Below are 18,878 nucleotides of genomic sequence, written 5' to 3'. Positions count from 1 at the left end.
AGTTTCCCTCTGGGATTTGAGCAGCTTGGCATTTATCATCCGTCGTGCCATAATACTTTTAATTAACAGCTTCCTTCTGACTCTATTTTAAAAACAAGGGAATTATCAAATGTCATTTTAAATTAAAGTCAATGATGAAACATGATATAACAAAGTCAATTGGACTTGCCTCATGGCCATTCTCTCCTTTTGCTCCCTATTCTAAGGAAATAGATTCTGTTAATTGAATATTTAAATAATGGGTTCATATTGTGTAGACTATACCAAGAACATGAGATGGCCAAGACTGTTGTGAATTGAATTTCTAACAAAATATTGTTATCAAAATTAGCTTTATGGCTTTTTAAGTGTATTCATAGTCTAGTAAGGAGTGAATTTTAAAATTTCAAGTATCTTTTTACTGAGGTGGTAGCTGCTTATGAGACCCCCTTCATAAAGGCTGCTCTTGAAAATATTTGTAAAGCTATTAATGGGCTAGGCTCATGTTTATTAAACATTAAGACTTAGTGACAAAAAGATATGTAGTTTGCAAAATTAACATGAGGAAGAAAACTGCATCATATGCACTCAACTCATCACGTTGTTGAAAAACAAATGAAAAATGAGACATTTATCTTGATTCTTCCTCATTCTTTGTTTAATGTTATCCATTAATTGTCAGAACCTACCCAACTGCATATACCAAATCATACGCCTATACTTAATTGCTGTGGGAGCCAGTGCTTCCATTATTTTAAGTAATTGTCATGCCCTTTCCCAGTTTTGAAAGTGATTTGAATTATGTTAAGTTGCCCTAACTCTCTGGGTGGAAGAACTCAGCGAATAGTCCAATAATATACTTAAAAACAAGGTAAGAAGGAGAGGGCCTCTTGTGAGTTTGTAACAATGTTGTTTTAAAACTTGATTTCCCTTTAATGGTAGATATGTCAACAACTGCATGTAAAATATATCACTGTGTTTTGTTGCTTTTTTTTTAAAAGAAAAAGCTATTAGGACAAGTGAACTGTCCAAAGTAGGTAACTTATCCTTGTCACAAGTTTTGCTAAATATAAAGGATTTTCTGTTATGTAATTTCTTGAATACTTTTGAAAATATAAACTTTCATATTATGGTTCTGGTTAACTATTTGATAGAAATAAAGGATGCAACATATTGCACAGCAAGTGGCAGTATAATCTGAGCTGTAATTTAAATATAGTAAAGTGGGTTTTTCGATGGACACAATCCTTTTCACCTCTGGAACCTAAACACAGAGAAAGTCTGCCAGTTGAAACTAATTTGGACAATCTTGGCCATATTCCTGGTGGATACATTCCACAGTACAAAGCTGTTTATAATTTGGCAGCAAATTGGCAGTCATTCAGAAGTCATAGGAGTAGCTGGTGTGGGGCCTGTCTTAATTGCATCTCTTTCTCTCTCTCACATCACTGAGACATTCAGTTTGATAAAAAGGGAGCCTTACTCTGCAGCTGACTGCTATTCCCTATCTGGAAACGCTCAACGTTGACACTAGATGCACAAATTGAGAAAGTTTCCATTGCTCATCACAATCCCTTGTATTGAGGTGTGCAAGTGTTCAAAATGAAAAATTGACCTAAGGGAAACTTACAGATGAAGTTCGCCAGAGATCAGATGTGAATCTGGTGGTTTCTTTGTAGAAAGTGATTTTGGATTTACATCTTTCTTTTCACTTAAATTTACTTCTCAGGTATTCATGAAAGTAAAAATGATTATTATGGTGGATGTCCGTCCCTTTTAATTTACTATATGTAGTCAATACTTTATTCAATAGGCTGTGGAAGTGGAGGCTGAGATTACCAGTGATGAGGAACAAGAAAGTGAAATACGCCAACAAGACATTCAGCAACAGACCCTGCAAATGGAACCTAAATGCAAGGAAGAGAGAGAAGAATTGGATGGATCAGCGGCTGAGGATGAGAGGAGTAATGACGTTAAAAATGTCCTCCCAGAAAAAGGCGTGGCAGAGGCAGTACAACTGGAACTGGCAAATTCGGGACAGGAGGAGGAGGCCGAATGCACAAAACATTGCGCAAAAGCAGAACATTCCAGAGAGCAGATGGAAGCAAAAAAAAAGGATTCAGAGCAAAAGTATTTGGCTGAGGTAGGATATTTAGTTGAAAAAAAACTCCATGAAATGTTTGGGCTTGAAAGGAACGTCACTTGATCCGTCACTTTTCTCTTGTACTTTATGTGCTTGTTTGCAACTATATATGATATTGAAATAAAGTAATTGTCCCCCACAGGCACCGTAGTGAGTGACAAAGATCTTTTACATAAATTAGATTGCACATAGATTTACATAGATTAGATTGTTGATGTACCAACAAGCTTGCCTTGGATTGACAGACGTCACCTACAAAACTCCATTTTCTTTTTTTCATAGGATGTTGGTGTCACTGGCAAGGCCAGCATTTATTTCCCATCCCTAATTGTCCTTGAAGGTGGCTCACTATCACTTCCCTTAAACAGCTGCATTCCATGTGGTGTAGATCTGCCCACAAGTGTTGTTAGGAAGGGAATTCCAGGATTTTGATCCAGTGACAGCGAAGGAATGACAAAACATTTCCAAGTCAGAATGATATGAGATGGAGAGGAACTTGCAGGTGGTGGTGTTCCTACGCATCGGCTGCCCTTGTTCCTCTAGCTGGTAAAGGTCATGGGTTTGGAAGGTTCTGGTGAAGGAGCCTTGATAAATTGTTGCAGTGCATCTTGTAGATGGTACACAATGCTGCCATGGTGTGTCGGTGGTGGGGGGAGTAAACGTTTAAGGTGGTAGATAAGCTACAAATCAAGCAGGCTGCTTTTTCCTGGATGCTGTTGAGCTTCTTGAGTGTTGTTGGAGCTGTACACATCCAGGCAAGTGGAAAATATTCCATCGCATTCCTGACTTGTGCCTTGTAGGTGGTAGCCAGGCTCTGAGGAGGCAGGAGGTGAGTTTAATCGCCACAGAATTCACAGCCTCTGACGTGCTCTTGCAGCCACAGTTTTTATATGGTTGGTCCAGTTCAGTTTCTGATCGGTGGTGATCTTCCCGCCTCCCCCATCCTCAGGATGTTGATAGTGGAGGATTCAGCGAGGGTAATGCCAATGAATGTCAAAGGGAAATGGTTAGGTTCTCTTTTGATGGAGATGGTCATTGCCTGGCACTTGTGTGGCATGAATGTTACTTGCCACTTATCAGCCGAAGCTTGAATGTTGTTCAGATCTCGCTGCATGCGGGCACAGGCTGCTTCATTATCTAAGGAGTTGCGAATGGCACTGAATGCTGTACAATCATCAGCAAACATCCACTTCTGACCTTGAGATAGAGGGAAGATCATTAATGAAGCAGCTGAAAATGTTTGTGCCTAGGACACTACCCTGAGGAAGTCTTGCAGCGATGCCGTAGGGTTCAGATGGTTTGCCTCCAACAACCACCTTCCTTTGTGCTAGCCATGACTCCACCCAGTGGAGATTTTTCCCCCTGACTCCATTTGAGTTCCCTTTTGCTAAGGCTCCTTGATATCACACTTGGTCAAATGCTGCCTTTATGTTGAGGGCAGCCACTCATCTCACCTCTGGGAGTCAGGTCTTTTGTCTATGTTTGAACATAGGCTGTAATGAGAAGCAGAGTGGCCTTGACGAAATCTGTCTTTGGTGAGTAAGTGCCGCTTGATAACCCTATTGATGACACCTTCAATCGCTTTGCTTTGATCGAGAGTAGACTGATGGGGTGGTAATTGGCTGATTTTGATTTGTCCTGTTTTTTTATTGTCCAGACATAACTGGGCAATTTTCCACTTTGTCAGGTAGATGCCAGTGTTCTAGCTGTTGCCAAACTGCTTAAACTCTCTTAATTTATTGAAGTGGGGTTTGTCCCTCGGAACAGAAAGTGTGCAGCCCATATTGGGCAAGCAAAACTCTACCTGAATGGATTTCTCAGTGTATTGGTTTGAAAAACTCTCTGAAGCATGGTGCTGGGTTTCTGCACCTCAGACATCTGCCTAATCAAAATTAAATTAAAATGTAATCGTTTCAGTTTGTTACTGAAAAATTAGTACTATATTTGCGTATGTGATCACAAACAATTTATATATAGCAAACACTGTCATACTTATTGATGCCATGGCATTCCATTCCTTGTTTCTGTAGTGCTTGGATAGTGGTTGCAGTTATCTTGCACTTTATACAAGGACTGAGCCACTTCTTGTAGAAGTGCAGCATGGCACTATGGCGAATGAACAATTAGGTGAGTTACTGCTGTAAGATTTAAGAAATAGGAATAAATAATCTAATGTGTCATTTTTACCTGTTTCCTTGATCTTCATACCCTTTTCTATTCTCAACAGAGGTTGCTAAATAGCTGTTTTACTATCAGCCCTCCTACACCTCCAATTTAAGAATGACATAGTCTACTGAATATACAGATTTTTTTTTATATGTAGTAATCACTTGATTATCTAAACATCATAATTAATGTTAACACTTTGGGATTTCTCTTTACCATAGTCCAAATATTGAGCCTCCCAATGCCATGAGCTATCTTAAACAGTAACGTGATTTGAAGCTAAATATGTTTCTTTATGTAAATGCTGCATTCTACGACATGAACTTGCTCTTCAATGCATATGAAATGTTAACGTAATTACTATGGTAATTGAAAACTGCAACTGTTTCTCAAGTAATGCATCTTACTGCTGTGTGTTAGTATCTGCAAAAGCAAATGACAGCTATTGGCTCGAACATAAATGCCAATATAAATGTTGCACAGTGTTTGGTTGAGAATGGGATAAAAGGTCATAGAGATAAATATAAGCTAAGATCATGAAGTATTCTTGGGTTTTCTATGTCACCGTGGCTGGAGTGGTTGTCTAGTGGGCGGTCAGCCAAAGTTGCATAGAGGCAAATAATGAGTTGGATAGAAATTTTGAAGTATCACTTTGGTGTGCTTTAAAACTTTACTTCCAGAATGAATGGACAAGAGTAAAGTTCACGATGTTATAAAATGTACATGATCTTTGAAAAGAGCACACTTTTATAACTTGAATGGCTGCTGTTCATTGTGAGCTTTCCAGTATTTAATTTCAGCAGTCAATTTAAAAGAAATATGGGCAACTGGGGCATACAGAGGTTTTTCAAACTGTCCTTTGTCAAAAACCTAGGTTAGTTGTAAAGGCTCTAAGTGAAATGTTTTTGAGAAATCACAATCCAGTTTCTAATAAGTCTGGCTCACATAGCAGAAAAGAGTGCCCAGAATTTGACATAAATTGGTACAAAAACGTCCATAGCCATCTATGCAGCAATAAACGTGACAGATGGGAAAATAAAATACTTTAGTTATACTGCAGGAATGCTCTTGTGACCTTGGGGTTAAGTCACAGCAGAGTAAATGGAACTTAATTCTGCATCAAAATGTTATACATGATATTGGAATATTTGAAACAAAAACAAAAAATGCTGGAAAAACTCAGCAGGTCTGACAGCATCTGTGGAGAGAAAGACAGAGTTAACGTTTCGAGTCCGTATGACTCTACGGACTCGAAACGTTAACTGTCTTTCTCGCCACAGATGCTGTCAGACCTGCTGAGTTTTTCCAGCATTTTTTGTTTTTGTTTCAGATTTCCAGCATCCGCAATATTTTGCCTTTATCTTGGAATATTTGATATTGGCTGCCCAAAGTGGACAGGTATTCTATCTCTAGACACTGATATTCCTTACTGTAACAAAGACAAAATCCGAACTTTGGGTTTTTCCTGGTGAACAAATCTTGAGGATTTGATTTTGCAGCAAACATCGGAATCCCAGAGTTGTAGGAGCACTGAATGGATCAAGGTTTATCATTTTTTAAGCCTTTTTTCTTTCCAAGAGAGAGGGGAAATCTTCTCTTGAAAGCACAGATTATATGAGGCATAATTATGCAGGATACCTCAGTTAAATGGCCAGTCTTTAACTGCGAGGTTCGTCAGTGAGCACAGCAAGTCTTCAATAATAGATGGCATTAGCAAGCCTTATCCTGTTCTCCTGAGGTAGCTATATACTTACATTTTCCAGCATCAGTCAGTGTAAACCCATCAGGAGTGGGAACTCTCTATTTTTTACCACCCTCACCCATAGGTGCTAAGCCAATTATACTCTCCCTACTATACTCAGCATTGGCTGGGAATTGAACCTGAGCTCAATGCACTAGGTCATCGGGGAGGCAGTGTGATTTTTTTTTTTAAATGTTTGGACCAGAATATTTTCCACTTAAGTTTGTTGACAATGTTAGTTAAATTCATTATTATGTTCATATTTCAGAACTGTCTAGAGTAGAATACAACACTATGAGAGAGAGTCTACTGGAGGTATGATCAGAATATAAATTTTTAAAAATGGAACATTGTGAAGTTCACCACTGATACAAGATGTCCCTGGTATAATATTTGCTGTGACTTTTTGACTTGCGTTTCAGGAGGATACTACTAGTGAAGAGGAGTTTTGTGATGTTGACCTTTCAGAATTTGGCATAGAGCTGTCTGTCTCTGAGAGTGACATTAGCTTCAGCTCCCAGCAGTTCCTAGTTTTGGATGAGTCAGCAGCTAGCAGTCACACATCCTCCCAGCTGTAAGTCACCCGAAAATGTGTATTAGAAATGTGGTGCAGAGTCTTATAGAACCAATCATTTAATGTTTAACCTTAAAGCACACAATAACCAATGCCTTACCGGAGTGTCTCACATCTTGAGAACAAATGAAATTATTGATTTTATGACCCATGATTAAGAAAGTTATATTGAGGCATAGATTAGACTCAAATTCCCCTCTCTATTAAAGAATTATTCGTGCTGGTGCTGGATGCAAGATTAATATTCCAAATGACCAAAATAATTGAGCAAATTTGATGGGATATGGTCATCAATGGTGGGATATTTTGCAAGTGTGGGACAGTGAGCAGAAAGAAATGTAAACAGAAAACTAAGGACAGATCCAATTTTTGACCAGGAATGCGGTTGATGGGTGGTGTCCAGTACCTGCAAGTACAAGCATAAAAATAATACAAATAGTTTGTATTCAACTTTTTGATATTAAAGTAAACGTGGTGGATACAATCAGGAAGTCAGGCAGAACTCCTGGAGAGAATGGACAAGTCGATGTTTCAGGTGTGGAGTCTTCATTGGAACTCAGCAATTTTTTTTTTGTTTAATATTTCCAGTTTTTTGCGGTTTTTATCTGATATTAATGTCTATGTCTATGTATCGTTGTATCTACTGAAACATACCATTGAAATGCATGTCCTTTAATGTTACAAAGAAAAGAAAAAGGACAGTAGAATGATGGCACATTAAGTAGGACATACGTTCATGCCTGTGACTTACTGTTTTGCTGACTTGATGACTTAGCCAAGATGCGAGAAAAGACGCAGAGTGCAGGCCAATGTTTCCCAATGAGGAGAATCAGATTACGTGGGAAACACATTAATACTCTGTTCCGGTGCACCTTTTCATGCTTAGCTCAAGAGCAGAGAAGATTTGCATACCTGCAATCTTAGGCGCAGTTGATGCATGCCCTAGGAAGATGAATAAAAAGTGGAAGGAGAAAAATAACTTGGGGCAATGTATCCTCTCACGAACATAAAGGTCATTGCAACTTTGGTTTGTGTCGACGACTTTCACGGTAGCAGCTTTCCACTCTCAGATTGGGTCACTGGTTGGAAAGATGGAGAGATGTAAAAAAAGGCAGATCAAAAAGAATTCACAGGCAGGAGGGAGCATGCAGGAAAAAGTTGATGATGAGGAAATGCACATTGCTTTTGTGCATACTTTGCCAATCAGATTACAGCGGCTTTGACAGATCCTTGGGATATGAACGATACATGGTACATGAAGCGCTTAAGGGAGAACATCTGTTGAAAAGGGTGAAACAACTCAGATAAGACTTAATACCAAATACGTTCACTCAGATTGTATTGAATGTTTCTTGCGGTATAGTCACCATTCTAATCTGTTCATCAGATCTACAAGTACTGACCAGGATCAGATTTCAGCTCAGAGGAATTGGAAAAGGACAGTGCTGCTCATGTGGAAGGAGATAGCCAGCCACAGGTCAGAATCAGATACAAAACAGAAAAATAATAAATCGGAGTATGTCACACCTTCGCTTCATAAGAATATGATCACTGGGATGTAGGATTTCCCTCCTCATCATGATGGTAAACACTGTAGTAAACATCCAGAGCTTTGCGTCCAGGCAGCTGAATTCCAGCTGATTTTCACTTTGTCAGCTGCTGCTCCACTTTGCCACTTTCCTTCAGGCAGTTTCACGCCTTCAAATTTAGATTTCCATTTGCTTTGTTTTTGCCTGGCATTTCTTTCATCCCGTCTCCCCAGCCTTGACATACTTCAATCCGTTTTGAACCTTTTAAAAAAAGCTAAAGCAATGTTTTGCAAAATCACAGAATTATTACAGCACAGAAGGAGGCTATTTGGACCATTGTGTCTGCACCGGCATTTGCCCCCGCATGTTGTTACTTACCATTTACTAGGCTAATCCCTTTAAATTTCAGCTGCTATCCATATTTTCTATATTCCCCAATAGGCTAACTCCCGGCACATGGCCAAAACTACAATGGAAGATCTTGTTAGTTAATCAAATGAACTGCCTTGGGGAAATTGGAGGCCATGAGTTGAGTATGTTCACGACTAGTTTTGCACTATTAATTGTTCTCGGCTCAACTTTGCCAGGATGCAAAATCACTCTGTAATGGAGATGTATGCATATGTTGTGTCTGTCCACATGGAAAGTACATCCATCCACACATGCACACACAAACAAAAGAATTTAGATTGCGTTGTTTTGTTGAGAAATTGTGGTGAAACACCAAAGCTTATAGAGCCAAGACACCACCAAGGTTGAAAAGCAGAACAAAGAATAACACTAGGGAGTTGGAAGTAGTTGATGCCGCACCAGGATTTTAAAAGGAGTAGAGTAAGTTGTTTCATAGTTTAAAATAATGAGAGAATGAGACAGAAAAGGAGGCTATGCTCTGACAATTCATTTTAACACTGAATAGATAAAGAAGCAGATGAGTTGTGAAGTGACATATAGGAGCTTAGGAGCAAGGAAAAGATGTTCATAATCTTTAAAATAAAGTAATGAAAGATAGCTGCTTAAGAGGTAGTGGGGAGAAGTGGGCAGATGTGGTTTTGCTTCTCAGAGTAGGAGTTGCAGTGGCTGTTTAGCCATTTATTTGGGAGGGTGTTTCATACTCCAAGTGACGAGTTAGCAGCTTTTCTGTTCATGAGGGGAAAGATGGGTGAAGGCCATTTTGTTGAATAGTGGAGGGGAGATGGTGGTCAATGACTGTTTTACAGATTGGTGGAGAGGATGGGGCATGTCCATTTCGCTGCTTATTTTGTGTCTCTGGGAGAATTTGTAATGATAAGAGCAGAGAAGGGCAACAATTGAGAGGAATGCCTCTACTACTTTTTTCTAGAAATGAGCACACCATAGACATTAAGAATTAGGAGTATTTCAACTCAAAAGTTAACATTGCAGGACACAACATTCAAGCCAGGGAGATTGCAACAGATTGATTTATGTGAAAACTATTGTTTGTTGTACAGGGGAGGTTATGGTTAGCACAGTTGGCCACTCAGATAGTGTCAGTGGAGCTCCAAGCTGCTTAATAGGAAATTGCACAGAATCAGAGATATATGTGACTGAAACCTGTGACAGAGTTCTAAATAAGGAAATCCTATTACAGAAGCATCTATAGGCATCACAAGTCATCACAAATGTAATAGGGAATGAACATAATTATGGGAATTTATGTAAGTAATGTTGACAGGTGACAGGACATATCAATTTTAGTAATACTTGTAGATTATAGATACTTGTGTTGCTCATAGTAAGTCAGTTTTATGAGGACGAGAATTATAACATGTAACAAAGATTGCATTATTTTGTTTATAAGTGGGTGCTGTGTGAAGGTGACATTTATGGTCTAATTATGTAAATATGATAAAATTGACTTCAGGATGAGGATGGTGTATTACATCTGTGCACCCTCCAAACCACACACCATCCTGACTTGGAACTATATCGCCGTTCCTTCACTGTCGCTGGGTCAAAATCCTGGAACTCCCTCCCTAACAGCACTGTGGGTGTACCTACACCACGTGGACTGCAGCGGTTCAAGAAGGTGGCTCACCACCACCTTCTCAAGGGCAATTAGGGATGGGCAATAAATGCTGGCCAAATCAGCGATGCCCACAACCCATGCAAGAATAATTTTCAAAAACCTTCCTGTCTGCAACTGCAGAGAAATTTACAAATATCTTACTAAAAATCTTACATCTTTGTGCACCCCATTTTTCTCCTCATAAATTCCTATATTCCCATTTGTAAAGAGAAACTGCCTATTATAAACTTATATTTACACCCTTCTGTCAATGGAACAGTTGCAGTGCCATCACTGACAGGAGGGTATAATTACAGGATGCAAGTTTACATAGGCAGCTTCAATTAGAAATGTGAAGATAGGAACTTTTAATAGAAATATAGAAATAAGGACAGAATATATGACTTTAAAATGGCAACCAAATTATGTCTGTGAGCCCCGCCCTCTAACTTAACTTCACCTAAAACTATACATGATCTTGACTTCCTACATGCAATGCCAGGGAAAATCTACTGACATCTATTTTTCATAAACATGTATATATCCAAAACTGTAATTCAGAAATGGTGCACATAAACAGCTCAAAGCAATTAGTTAATACATCCAGCGATTCATCCACATGATTTGACTTCATACCCTCACCGTCAAACTGTAGGTTGCAGCCTTCTGTTCCCTCCATGTCCAGACCTCGCCCCTAGCTTCCTTGTGTAAACACGATTAGATGGCATATTGCCCAAACTCTAATCGCAACAAAAGACGAGACAATTCATGCTACCATCAGAGTTTTGAAGCCCGATTCTGGCTCCAAGTCTCCTTGACAGGTGAGCAGAAAATTATGTGTACAAAATTATGAGGGGAATAGATAGAGTGGACAGGATAAAATTGTTTCCCTTGGTGGAAAATTCTAGAACCAGGGGACGTAGATTCAAGGTAAGTGGAAGAAAGTGTAGGGGGGACGTGAGGAAGAACTTTTTTATGCAGAGGGTAGTAGGTGTCTGGAATTCGCTGCCCAAGTTGGTGGTAGAGGCAGAAACTCTAAACTCTTTAAAAAAAAGTACCTGGATCTGCACCTTAAGTGCTGTAAACTGCAGGGCTTGGGCTGGGTGCAGGAAAGTGGGATTAGAAAGGGCACCTGGGTGTCCTCGGGTTGGCATGGACAAGATGGGCCGAATGGCCTCCTTCTGTGCTGTAACTTTTCTATGGTTCTAAAAGGAGAGATGATATGAAACACAGAACAAAGAGCAAAAGAGAGCCGTAATGGAAGAAACAGAGAAGGAAAAACCTTTAAGCACTGATTTTCCTACCATGTGCTCCTGGCAGGAGCCTTGCCACCAGGAGCATGTATTGGAAACTCCAGCACATCCTACTTAAGAGCCAGGAAATCATGCACATCTTGCAGCCAATTTCTGGCCTGGTCCAGACAGATGAGAGTCACCTCCAACCCATTTGTAAAATTGTCTTTATAGAGAGAAAGACTAGAGATAGAGATAGAAGAATAAGTGAGAGACAGACAGAAAAGAGGAGACCAAGACATACAGGCAGGGGAGAGAGAGAGAGTAACACTCTAGATCAGTTGTATTGCTCATTCTGGGTTTCTTGGTACAACAGTCCTAACCTTATAAAGCTGTGTATTTTCTGACTTTGAGGATTCTATTAGTAACATAAGATTTTGAATGGACTTCATTGCTTGTGGTGCCTAGTTTAAGGAATAGGAAAACAGGTATTTTTTGTGCCAATGTATTCACTGTGCTGATCACTCTGGAATTGCAGATTTGCTAGTCTGTTTTTGAACCCAGTAACTGAAGAGCGTGTTCCTGGATATCACAGCCGAGTGTGCAGGTAAGAGTGTCAGGGGTACAGGGTAACGCACACGAGTACACAGCTAAACTCTAAGAAAGTTTAAAAAGCTTGTCTTAATTCAACAACCGTGCTCATTTGACAGACCTCGGTTTCTTGGACCATTTATTTAATAATCTGGAGAAAGGTTAACTTCAATTTCCAAAGAAAGTCAACTTTTCTATTTGTGTAGGTCCATTACTCAGGCTAGCCCGTTGCTTTCCATGAATAAGATTTGCATGGTCCAACAGCACAGAATAATATACTCCAAAAGCTTTTGCCTGCATTTAACAATAATTCTCCAAACCAGATATCTCTGTGTGAGGAAATAATATTTAATCCACTATGATTATTGCTTCCACAGACGGTCCATATCTTCCACCTATTTGTGAGAGCTGTGATTCAATTGGTAGCACACTTGCCCCTAAATAACAGGGTTCTGGGTTCAAGTCTCACTTCAGGCCTTGAGCACAAAAATCAAGCTGACATTCCAGTGCAGCACTGAGGGAGCATTGCATTGTCAGATGAGCTGTCTTTCGGATGAGGCATTAAACCTGGGCTCCATCTGCCTGCTTGGGTGGATGTATGAGATCCCATGGCACTATTTCGAAGAAGAGCAGGGAGTTATCCTCGGTTTCCTGGTCCATATTTATCTCTCAGTCAGCATAACAAAATATCAGAATATCTGGCCATTATCAAATTGCTTTTTGTGGGACTTTGCTGAGCGCAATTTAGCTGCCCCGCTTCCTAAATTCCAACAGTGATTATACTTCAAAAAGTAAAGCACTTTGAGATGTCTCATGGACGTGAATGCAAGTCTTTCTTTCTTGTCTTTTAATTTAATCTCCAGAGGATAAAATTCTTCATAAATACTGCCTGATCCCCAAAGGTAAACAAGCAGATCTCCAGAATGTCTGTCCATCTTTAAATTTCTAGAATTCAAACCTGGACAATGTCCCTCCATAAATGGTAGTTCCCTGTGAAATATTTGAAAACATTAAAAGCCTGGAGTGTGTGGTCTCTTTAAATTCTTTGTACAACTGCACATGTATGATAAGAAACGGGCAGTCTTGTGTGTGTGTGTGTGCAGGGACTTTGCACAGCTTACAGGGAATGAGGTTTTAGATCATGTTTCCTGTCTATTAACCGTGTCCAAAAATTGAGAAGCGGATCATCACAGAAGGGTAGCTAGAGTCTGTGCAGGCATCTGGGTATGAGGCAATGTAGATAATAGATGTAGTAGATATCAATAGATGAAAGCTTGATAGATGTCATGGAACATAACTGATAACGCGAGAAGAATGAAGTTCAAGGAGCAAAACAGATGTGCGTAGTTTTCTACATAAGCCACAAGTATTGAGATTGGCACTGTAACCACTGAAACAGTAAGAGAAAAGCAGAAAGAAACTTGGCACCTGTTCTAAGACTGCAGACCCTCCCAAGAAAGTCATCAGAGCCTTTTGTGTTTCCCCAAAACACAACTAATCCTCACAGCTTCTCCGCTGGTTGCCTTCCTTTCAGGTATAAGTGAGAATTGCAAAGGCAGTCACAACCTGTGCAAAAAGGCACAATGAAAATTTAAATTTTGCAAGACTATTCTTGAAACAGATGACTTTACTCGAGGCACGCCTTTTACTTAGGAGTGAGATTCCCAGAATAAATCCAAGACAAAGCACAAGTACTGCAGAGGAAATCATGTAGTTGGTTTCGAAAGGATAGTAATTGGTCCAGGGATCAATTGGCCAAAACTTGCCTTTGATGGAAAATTCCTTTCTGATTAATGTAACTGTCACCCTCATTCCCTCCTTATCAAAGTAATGGGTTTCTTACTGTTCTATGCAGTGTGCAGTGTTGCTGGGTCAAAATCCTGGAACTCCCTCCCTAACAGCACTGTGGGTGTACCTACACCACATGGACTGCAGCGGTTCAAGAAGTTAGCTCACCAGCACCTTCTCTAGGGCAATTAGGGATGGGCAATAAATGCTGACCTAGCCAGTGATGCCCATATCCTGTGAACAAATTTTAAAAATCATCTCTTAAACTGTCTGAAGTTGCTCCAGCAAGTAATCTGTGTCTGCTCCAACTGATGATTTTTTTTTTCTTTCATGGGCTATGAGGGCTTCTCAAGGGCAATTAGGGATAGGCAATAAATGCTGGCCTAGCCAGCTATGCTCACATCCCATGAAGGAATAAAAAAAAATCACAAATGGTGCTGAACATTGCACAATCATCAGCGAGCATGCCCACTTCTGATTTTATGATGGAGGGAAGGTCATTGATGAAGCAGCTGAAGATGGTTGAGCCTAGGACATCAACCCTGAGGAACTCCTGCAGAAGTGTCCTAGGACTGAGATGATTGACCTCCAACAACCACAACCATCTTATTTTGTGCTAGGTATGACTCCAACCAGTAGCAAGTGTCCATCCCCCCCGCCTCTTCCAGAGTCTCAAAGTCCAATGAAGTATTCCTTCACAAAGGTCAACAGGCTGAAATCCGATACTGTACAATTCACTTTTCCAGTGGAGTTGACTTCACACAATAAGATTGATTCATCTCTGCGTGTCTGTCTTGTAGGCAATGGTACAGACTTTCCAGTAGAAAGTGTAGATAGGACCAGGTATTCAGTCTGGGCAGCACCCCATTTCTGTGCTGCTGCTAGTTAAATGGTAAAATGGCAGACTGAGTTTGCAGTACAGCAGGGCAATATAATTGGTTCCACCAGCTAGAGGTTCATGTCACATGACTCCCACCTCTCCACATTGTCTTTGACAAGGGCTTTCCATTCTTTGTTTGGGTCCCTGAGATGGTTAAATGTTCCAACCATTAAGACATAAAAGGAAGGTTGTGGGGCCCCTTGTCCTAGCAGACGAATAGGCTCCAGTTGGCCAGCCTGGCTTATGAAATGCAAATGACCTTTGTATAATTCTCTTTGAATTCGGTCTCTGCAGCCCATTAGTGTTGCTTCAGAGATGACGAGGTGCCAATTCCTGCGATACTGCCAGGTAGCTCCTTTTGTTCAAGGGTCACACACCGACATAGCTTCAGCCATTTTACAAGGTTGTAGTCCAGCTTTTGAAATTTTAGAAATAGCTATGAGGATACCTATCTATTTTATAAAAATATACACAGTGAGGTCTTCATTCCACCTCCCCCACCCCCCTAACCACCCCCTGCCGCCCGCCACAGTCCTCACAGCCTCAGAGAAAAATAAATGAATTCTATTTTTGTATGTGGTCTTATGAAGGGAGAATAGGAGGTAAAGAAGTATGCATGCATTTTCTCATTCACAGCTAGCAGGGGCATTGGCAGTTCCCTGCTGCATTTTTTTGAGGTTTAAATCTGAGCTAGTGCATCAGCAAGGACATTGTCCTGGGATGTGGATTGTATAGATTGAGTTGGGAAGATTCAAATCTGCCCTTATGGGAAGTCTATTAGTACCAAAGTTCTGAATTTCCTTTGTTGGGGATCAGGCATAAACAAACATAAACAAACAAAGATACTGGTTTCAGAACCTTGCCTGTTCAACTCCTGATTAAGTGTCCCCTAAAGGTCTGGAGGTTTTACAGGGTGGTTAACATTCGGTGTGAATGATGGTCAAGCAGCTCTGGGATATCCACAGGGGAATGCTGAGCACTTACTCTGTGAGTGCCAAGCCTTTTGATCATAGGGCTGAACTGCTCTTGTCCAGCTTAGTTTCTCCCTGTCCACCTTGGTAACCAGTGGGTTCAGCTGTTCAAAGCCAACGACTGTGGTTAGGCTGATCGTGAGGAGATTCAGCTGTCTTGATGGGACTTTGGTCTCTTTTGGGGATGCCGGTTCAGTCTCTGGCTTGGGCACTGGCACAACTGAGGTGTTTCAGCTTCTGTTGCCTAGGTGCTTTGGATTGGCACAGCAACAGGCAGGCAGTCTGCTCCTGAATTTGGGTCAACCTTTCTGGACCTGGATGACAGGAAGATGGCCTTCTTGAAGGGGCCTCTCCCACATCCACACCAGGTAGGGCTACCATGCTGTAGCTTGGTGGGTTTTATGGATCATTTTAAATGCAGAGGACAACCCGACAGGGTTGCCTTGCGATTCTGCATTAAGGTGGGTAAGTATGGCGTCCAATCTGGTTGGGATCCCTCTGCTGGTTAGTTGGGTGGGATGCTTCATGCCTTTTGGAACACTACTTCCCTGTGGTGGATGGTCAGTTCTTGCTGAACCTCTGGATGGTTTTTCAACTAAGTGAGGCATCACCATCACTCTTTCTGGGCTAATTTGGGAACTTTCCTGATCCCCATTTAAATTTGCCATAAAACTATTGGCTAAACCAATCATTGACATCCAAGCTGGCGCCTTTGACTTGGGAGTGGGTGCTCTTCTAACTTGTTCCATGTCCCCTGAAACACTTCTGCCCTCAAGTGGAGTTGTAGATCTGGCAATACTTCCTTGTGGCTTTTCAACTGTGTGAGGCATCTCACTCCCTATCACCTCATCTGTTTGGGGTCTCCCATTGTCCCTCTTAAAATTTGGAAAGAAGGTTTCTGCCAGCCATACTTCAGGCAATTCCTTAACCATTTCCTTTCCTGGTTTACTAACTTGCCTTCTTTCAGACTCTTTGACTACGTGAGGCATCTCCCTCACTGTCTCTTTCTCTGCCCTCTTTAATTCTGCGATTCTCTATGAATCTATTTTAGAATCTATTGCTCCTTCCTGGACCTTTTTTTTAGCTTTACTGGCCTGCCTTCAGCCTTCTAACATTTGAGTAGCCCTCACTCAATGTTTATGGGTGCTATTTCACTCTTTTGGGCCTCTGGAGCTTCACCAGCTTTCTGTTCTCCTGCAGTTTTCTGCTGGTTGATGTTGACCTCTGTTCTTTCGCTGGCTAACACCTTTCTGCCAGCCAAATCAATTCCTGTTATTGGTAGTTCAGGGACAACTCCTACCATTTCAAACCCTGAAACAAGGTCACACGCTAGGTTGATCTTATGGCGGGGGGGGCGGGTGTTGGGGTGCAAACACACATCCTCTTCCCACTCCACTGATCAGTGCCTTGACCTTCAGCAAGGACTTGGAATGGGTGGGTAGAGGTGGTGGGCAGTAGGTTAAAGTTTCCCTTCAACATTTAAGGTGCTCACTCCTACCAATACCATCATGGTCAGATACATCTGCGACAGGTGGATTGGTGAGGACAAGGACAAGTAGGATTTTCCCTCTTGTTGGTTCCCTCACCAACTGCTGCAGACCCAGTCTAGCAACCATATCCTTCAGGGCTCAGTCAGTAGTGGTGCTACCGAACCATTCTTGGTGATTGTAGTCCCCCAGCCGGAGTACATTCTGCGCCCTTGCCACCCTCGGTGTTTCTTCCAAGTGGCGTTCAAAATGGGAGGGGCAGAAGGTGATAAACAGCAGGAGGTTTCCTTGCCCATGTTTGACCTGATGCTATGAGACTTCATGGGGTCCAGAGTCAATGTTGAGGACTCCTGGGGCAACTCCCTCCTGAATGTATACCATTGTGCTGCCACATGTGCTGGGTCTGTACTGTCGGTGGGACAGAGCACACTTGGGGGTGGTGATGTTGGTGTCTCAGACGTTATCTGTAAGGTATGATTTCATGAGTATGACTATGTTGGGATGTTGCTTGACTAATCCGTTCTCCCAATTTTGACACAAATCACCAGATGTTAGTAAGGAGGACTTTGCAGGGTCAACAGAGCTGGGTGTGCTGTTGTTGTCAATGCCAGGTGGCCCGTCCAGTTTCATTCTTTATTGACTTTTCTATAGCGGATTGATACAATTGAGTTGCTTGCTAGGCCATTTCAGAGGGTATTTAAGAGTCAATCACATTGCTGTGGGTCTGGAGTCACTTGTAGGCCAGACCATGTAAGGATGGCAGATTTTCTTCCCTAAAGGGCATTAGTGAACCAGGTGGGTATTTACAATAATCGACTATGATTTTATGGTCACCATTACTGAGACTAGCTTTTAATTACAGATTTATTAATTGAATCACAGCTGCCGTGGTGGAATTTGAGCCCATGTCCCCAGAGCATTAGCCTGGGCCTTTGGATTGCTAATCCTGTGACATTAGCACTATGCTACTGCACCATAAGCTTTTGCCCAATACACACATTTCTCTCTCTCAACATACAAGCTTCACTTCAAAGGATACTCTTCCCCAGCAGAGGAGTTTCAATTGTACATTTTCAGCCACAGAATCAATGCCGTGCGCACAGGTCATCAAAGCTAACTTAAATAAAATGTTGAACAATTTCATAAATGTTATGATGACTTACAGTATTTATTTACCCTTTCTGTTGGGAGTGGTTTCTTGAAACTTTTCCGCATATCAGCTTTCAGTTGTTAACATCCTGCAATTTGATAATGAGAAAGTCTCTGTGCACCGTCACAAAATTGTGCTTGCTATCAAGAATTGTTCTATTTAAGACATCACCTGTGTCTTTCAATAATCTGTCATGCAGCCAATTGTCATTGCATCTGTTTATTACAGACCAATGGATTTGTCCAATATAAAGAGAAACATCAGAAAAGGGCTGATTCACACAACAGCAGAATTCCAACGGGATATTATGCTGATGTTCCAGAATGCAGTGATGTACAACAGCTCTGATCATGATGTTTATCACAAAACTGTGGAAATGCAGCGAGATGTCTTGGAACAGATCCAGGTATAATGCATGGGTCCTTCTCCTTACACTACCTTTTATCTAGGTTTCACTTATTTTAGAATAGAATTCAGGTAAAGCTGATCAGCCAACTTGGAAGAACAACTTTGCCTTTTGGGTCTCTATGGTTAAGTTGTAAGAAGCCATTAATACAGTGGACAGACTTGTGGCACGTTTGACCGATAGTATATTACAATGATTATTTTATGATGTAAAAG

The 18,878-nt window shown here is 41.1% G+C and overlaps 1 protein-coding gene across 1 annotated transcript in view; it reads left to right on the top strand.

The window, feature by feature from the left end:
- LOC144691061 (bromodomain-containing protein 8-like) overlaps positions 1–18,878 on the top strand; it is an 88,369-nt gene that overhangs the window by 64,337 nt on the left and 5,154 nt on the right. The window contains 7 exon segments of the mRNA XM_078559091.1: positions 1,793–2,122; positions 4,153–4,249; positions 6,298–6,344; positions 6,452–6,603; positions 7,991–8,080; positions 11,929–11,997; positions 18,486–18,663. Coding sequence (XP_078415217.1) covers positions 1,793–2,122; positions 4,153–4,249; positions 6,298–6,344; positions 6,452–6,603; positions 7,991–8,080; positions 11,929–11,997; positions 18,486–18,663 — 963 coding nt within the window.

This window comes from Cetorhinus maximus, chromosome 15 (genome assembly GCF_964194155.1).
Source record: "Cetorhinus maximus chromosome 15, sCetMax3.hap1.1, whole genome shotgun sequence".
Lineage (NCBI taxonomy): Eukaryota > Metazoa > Chordata > Chondrichthyes > Lamniformes > Cetorhinidae > Cetorhinus > Cetorhinus maximus.
This window is presented reverse-complemented; position numbering and strand designations above follow the sequence as displayed.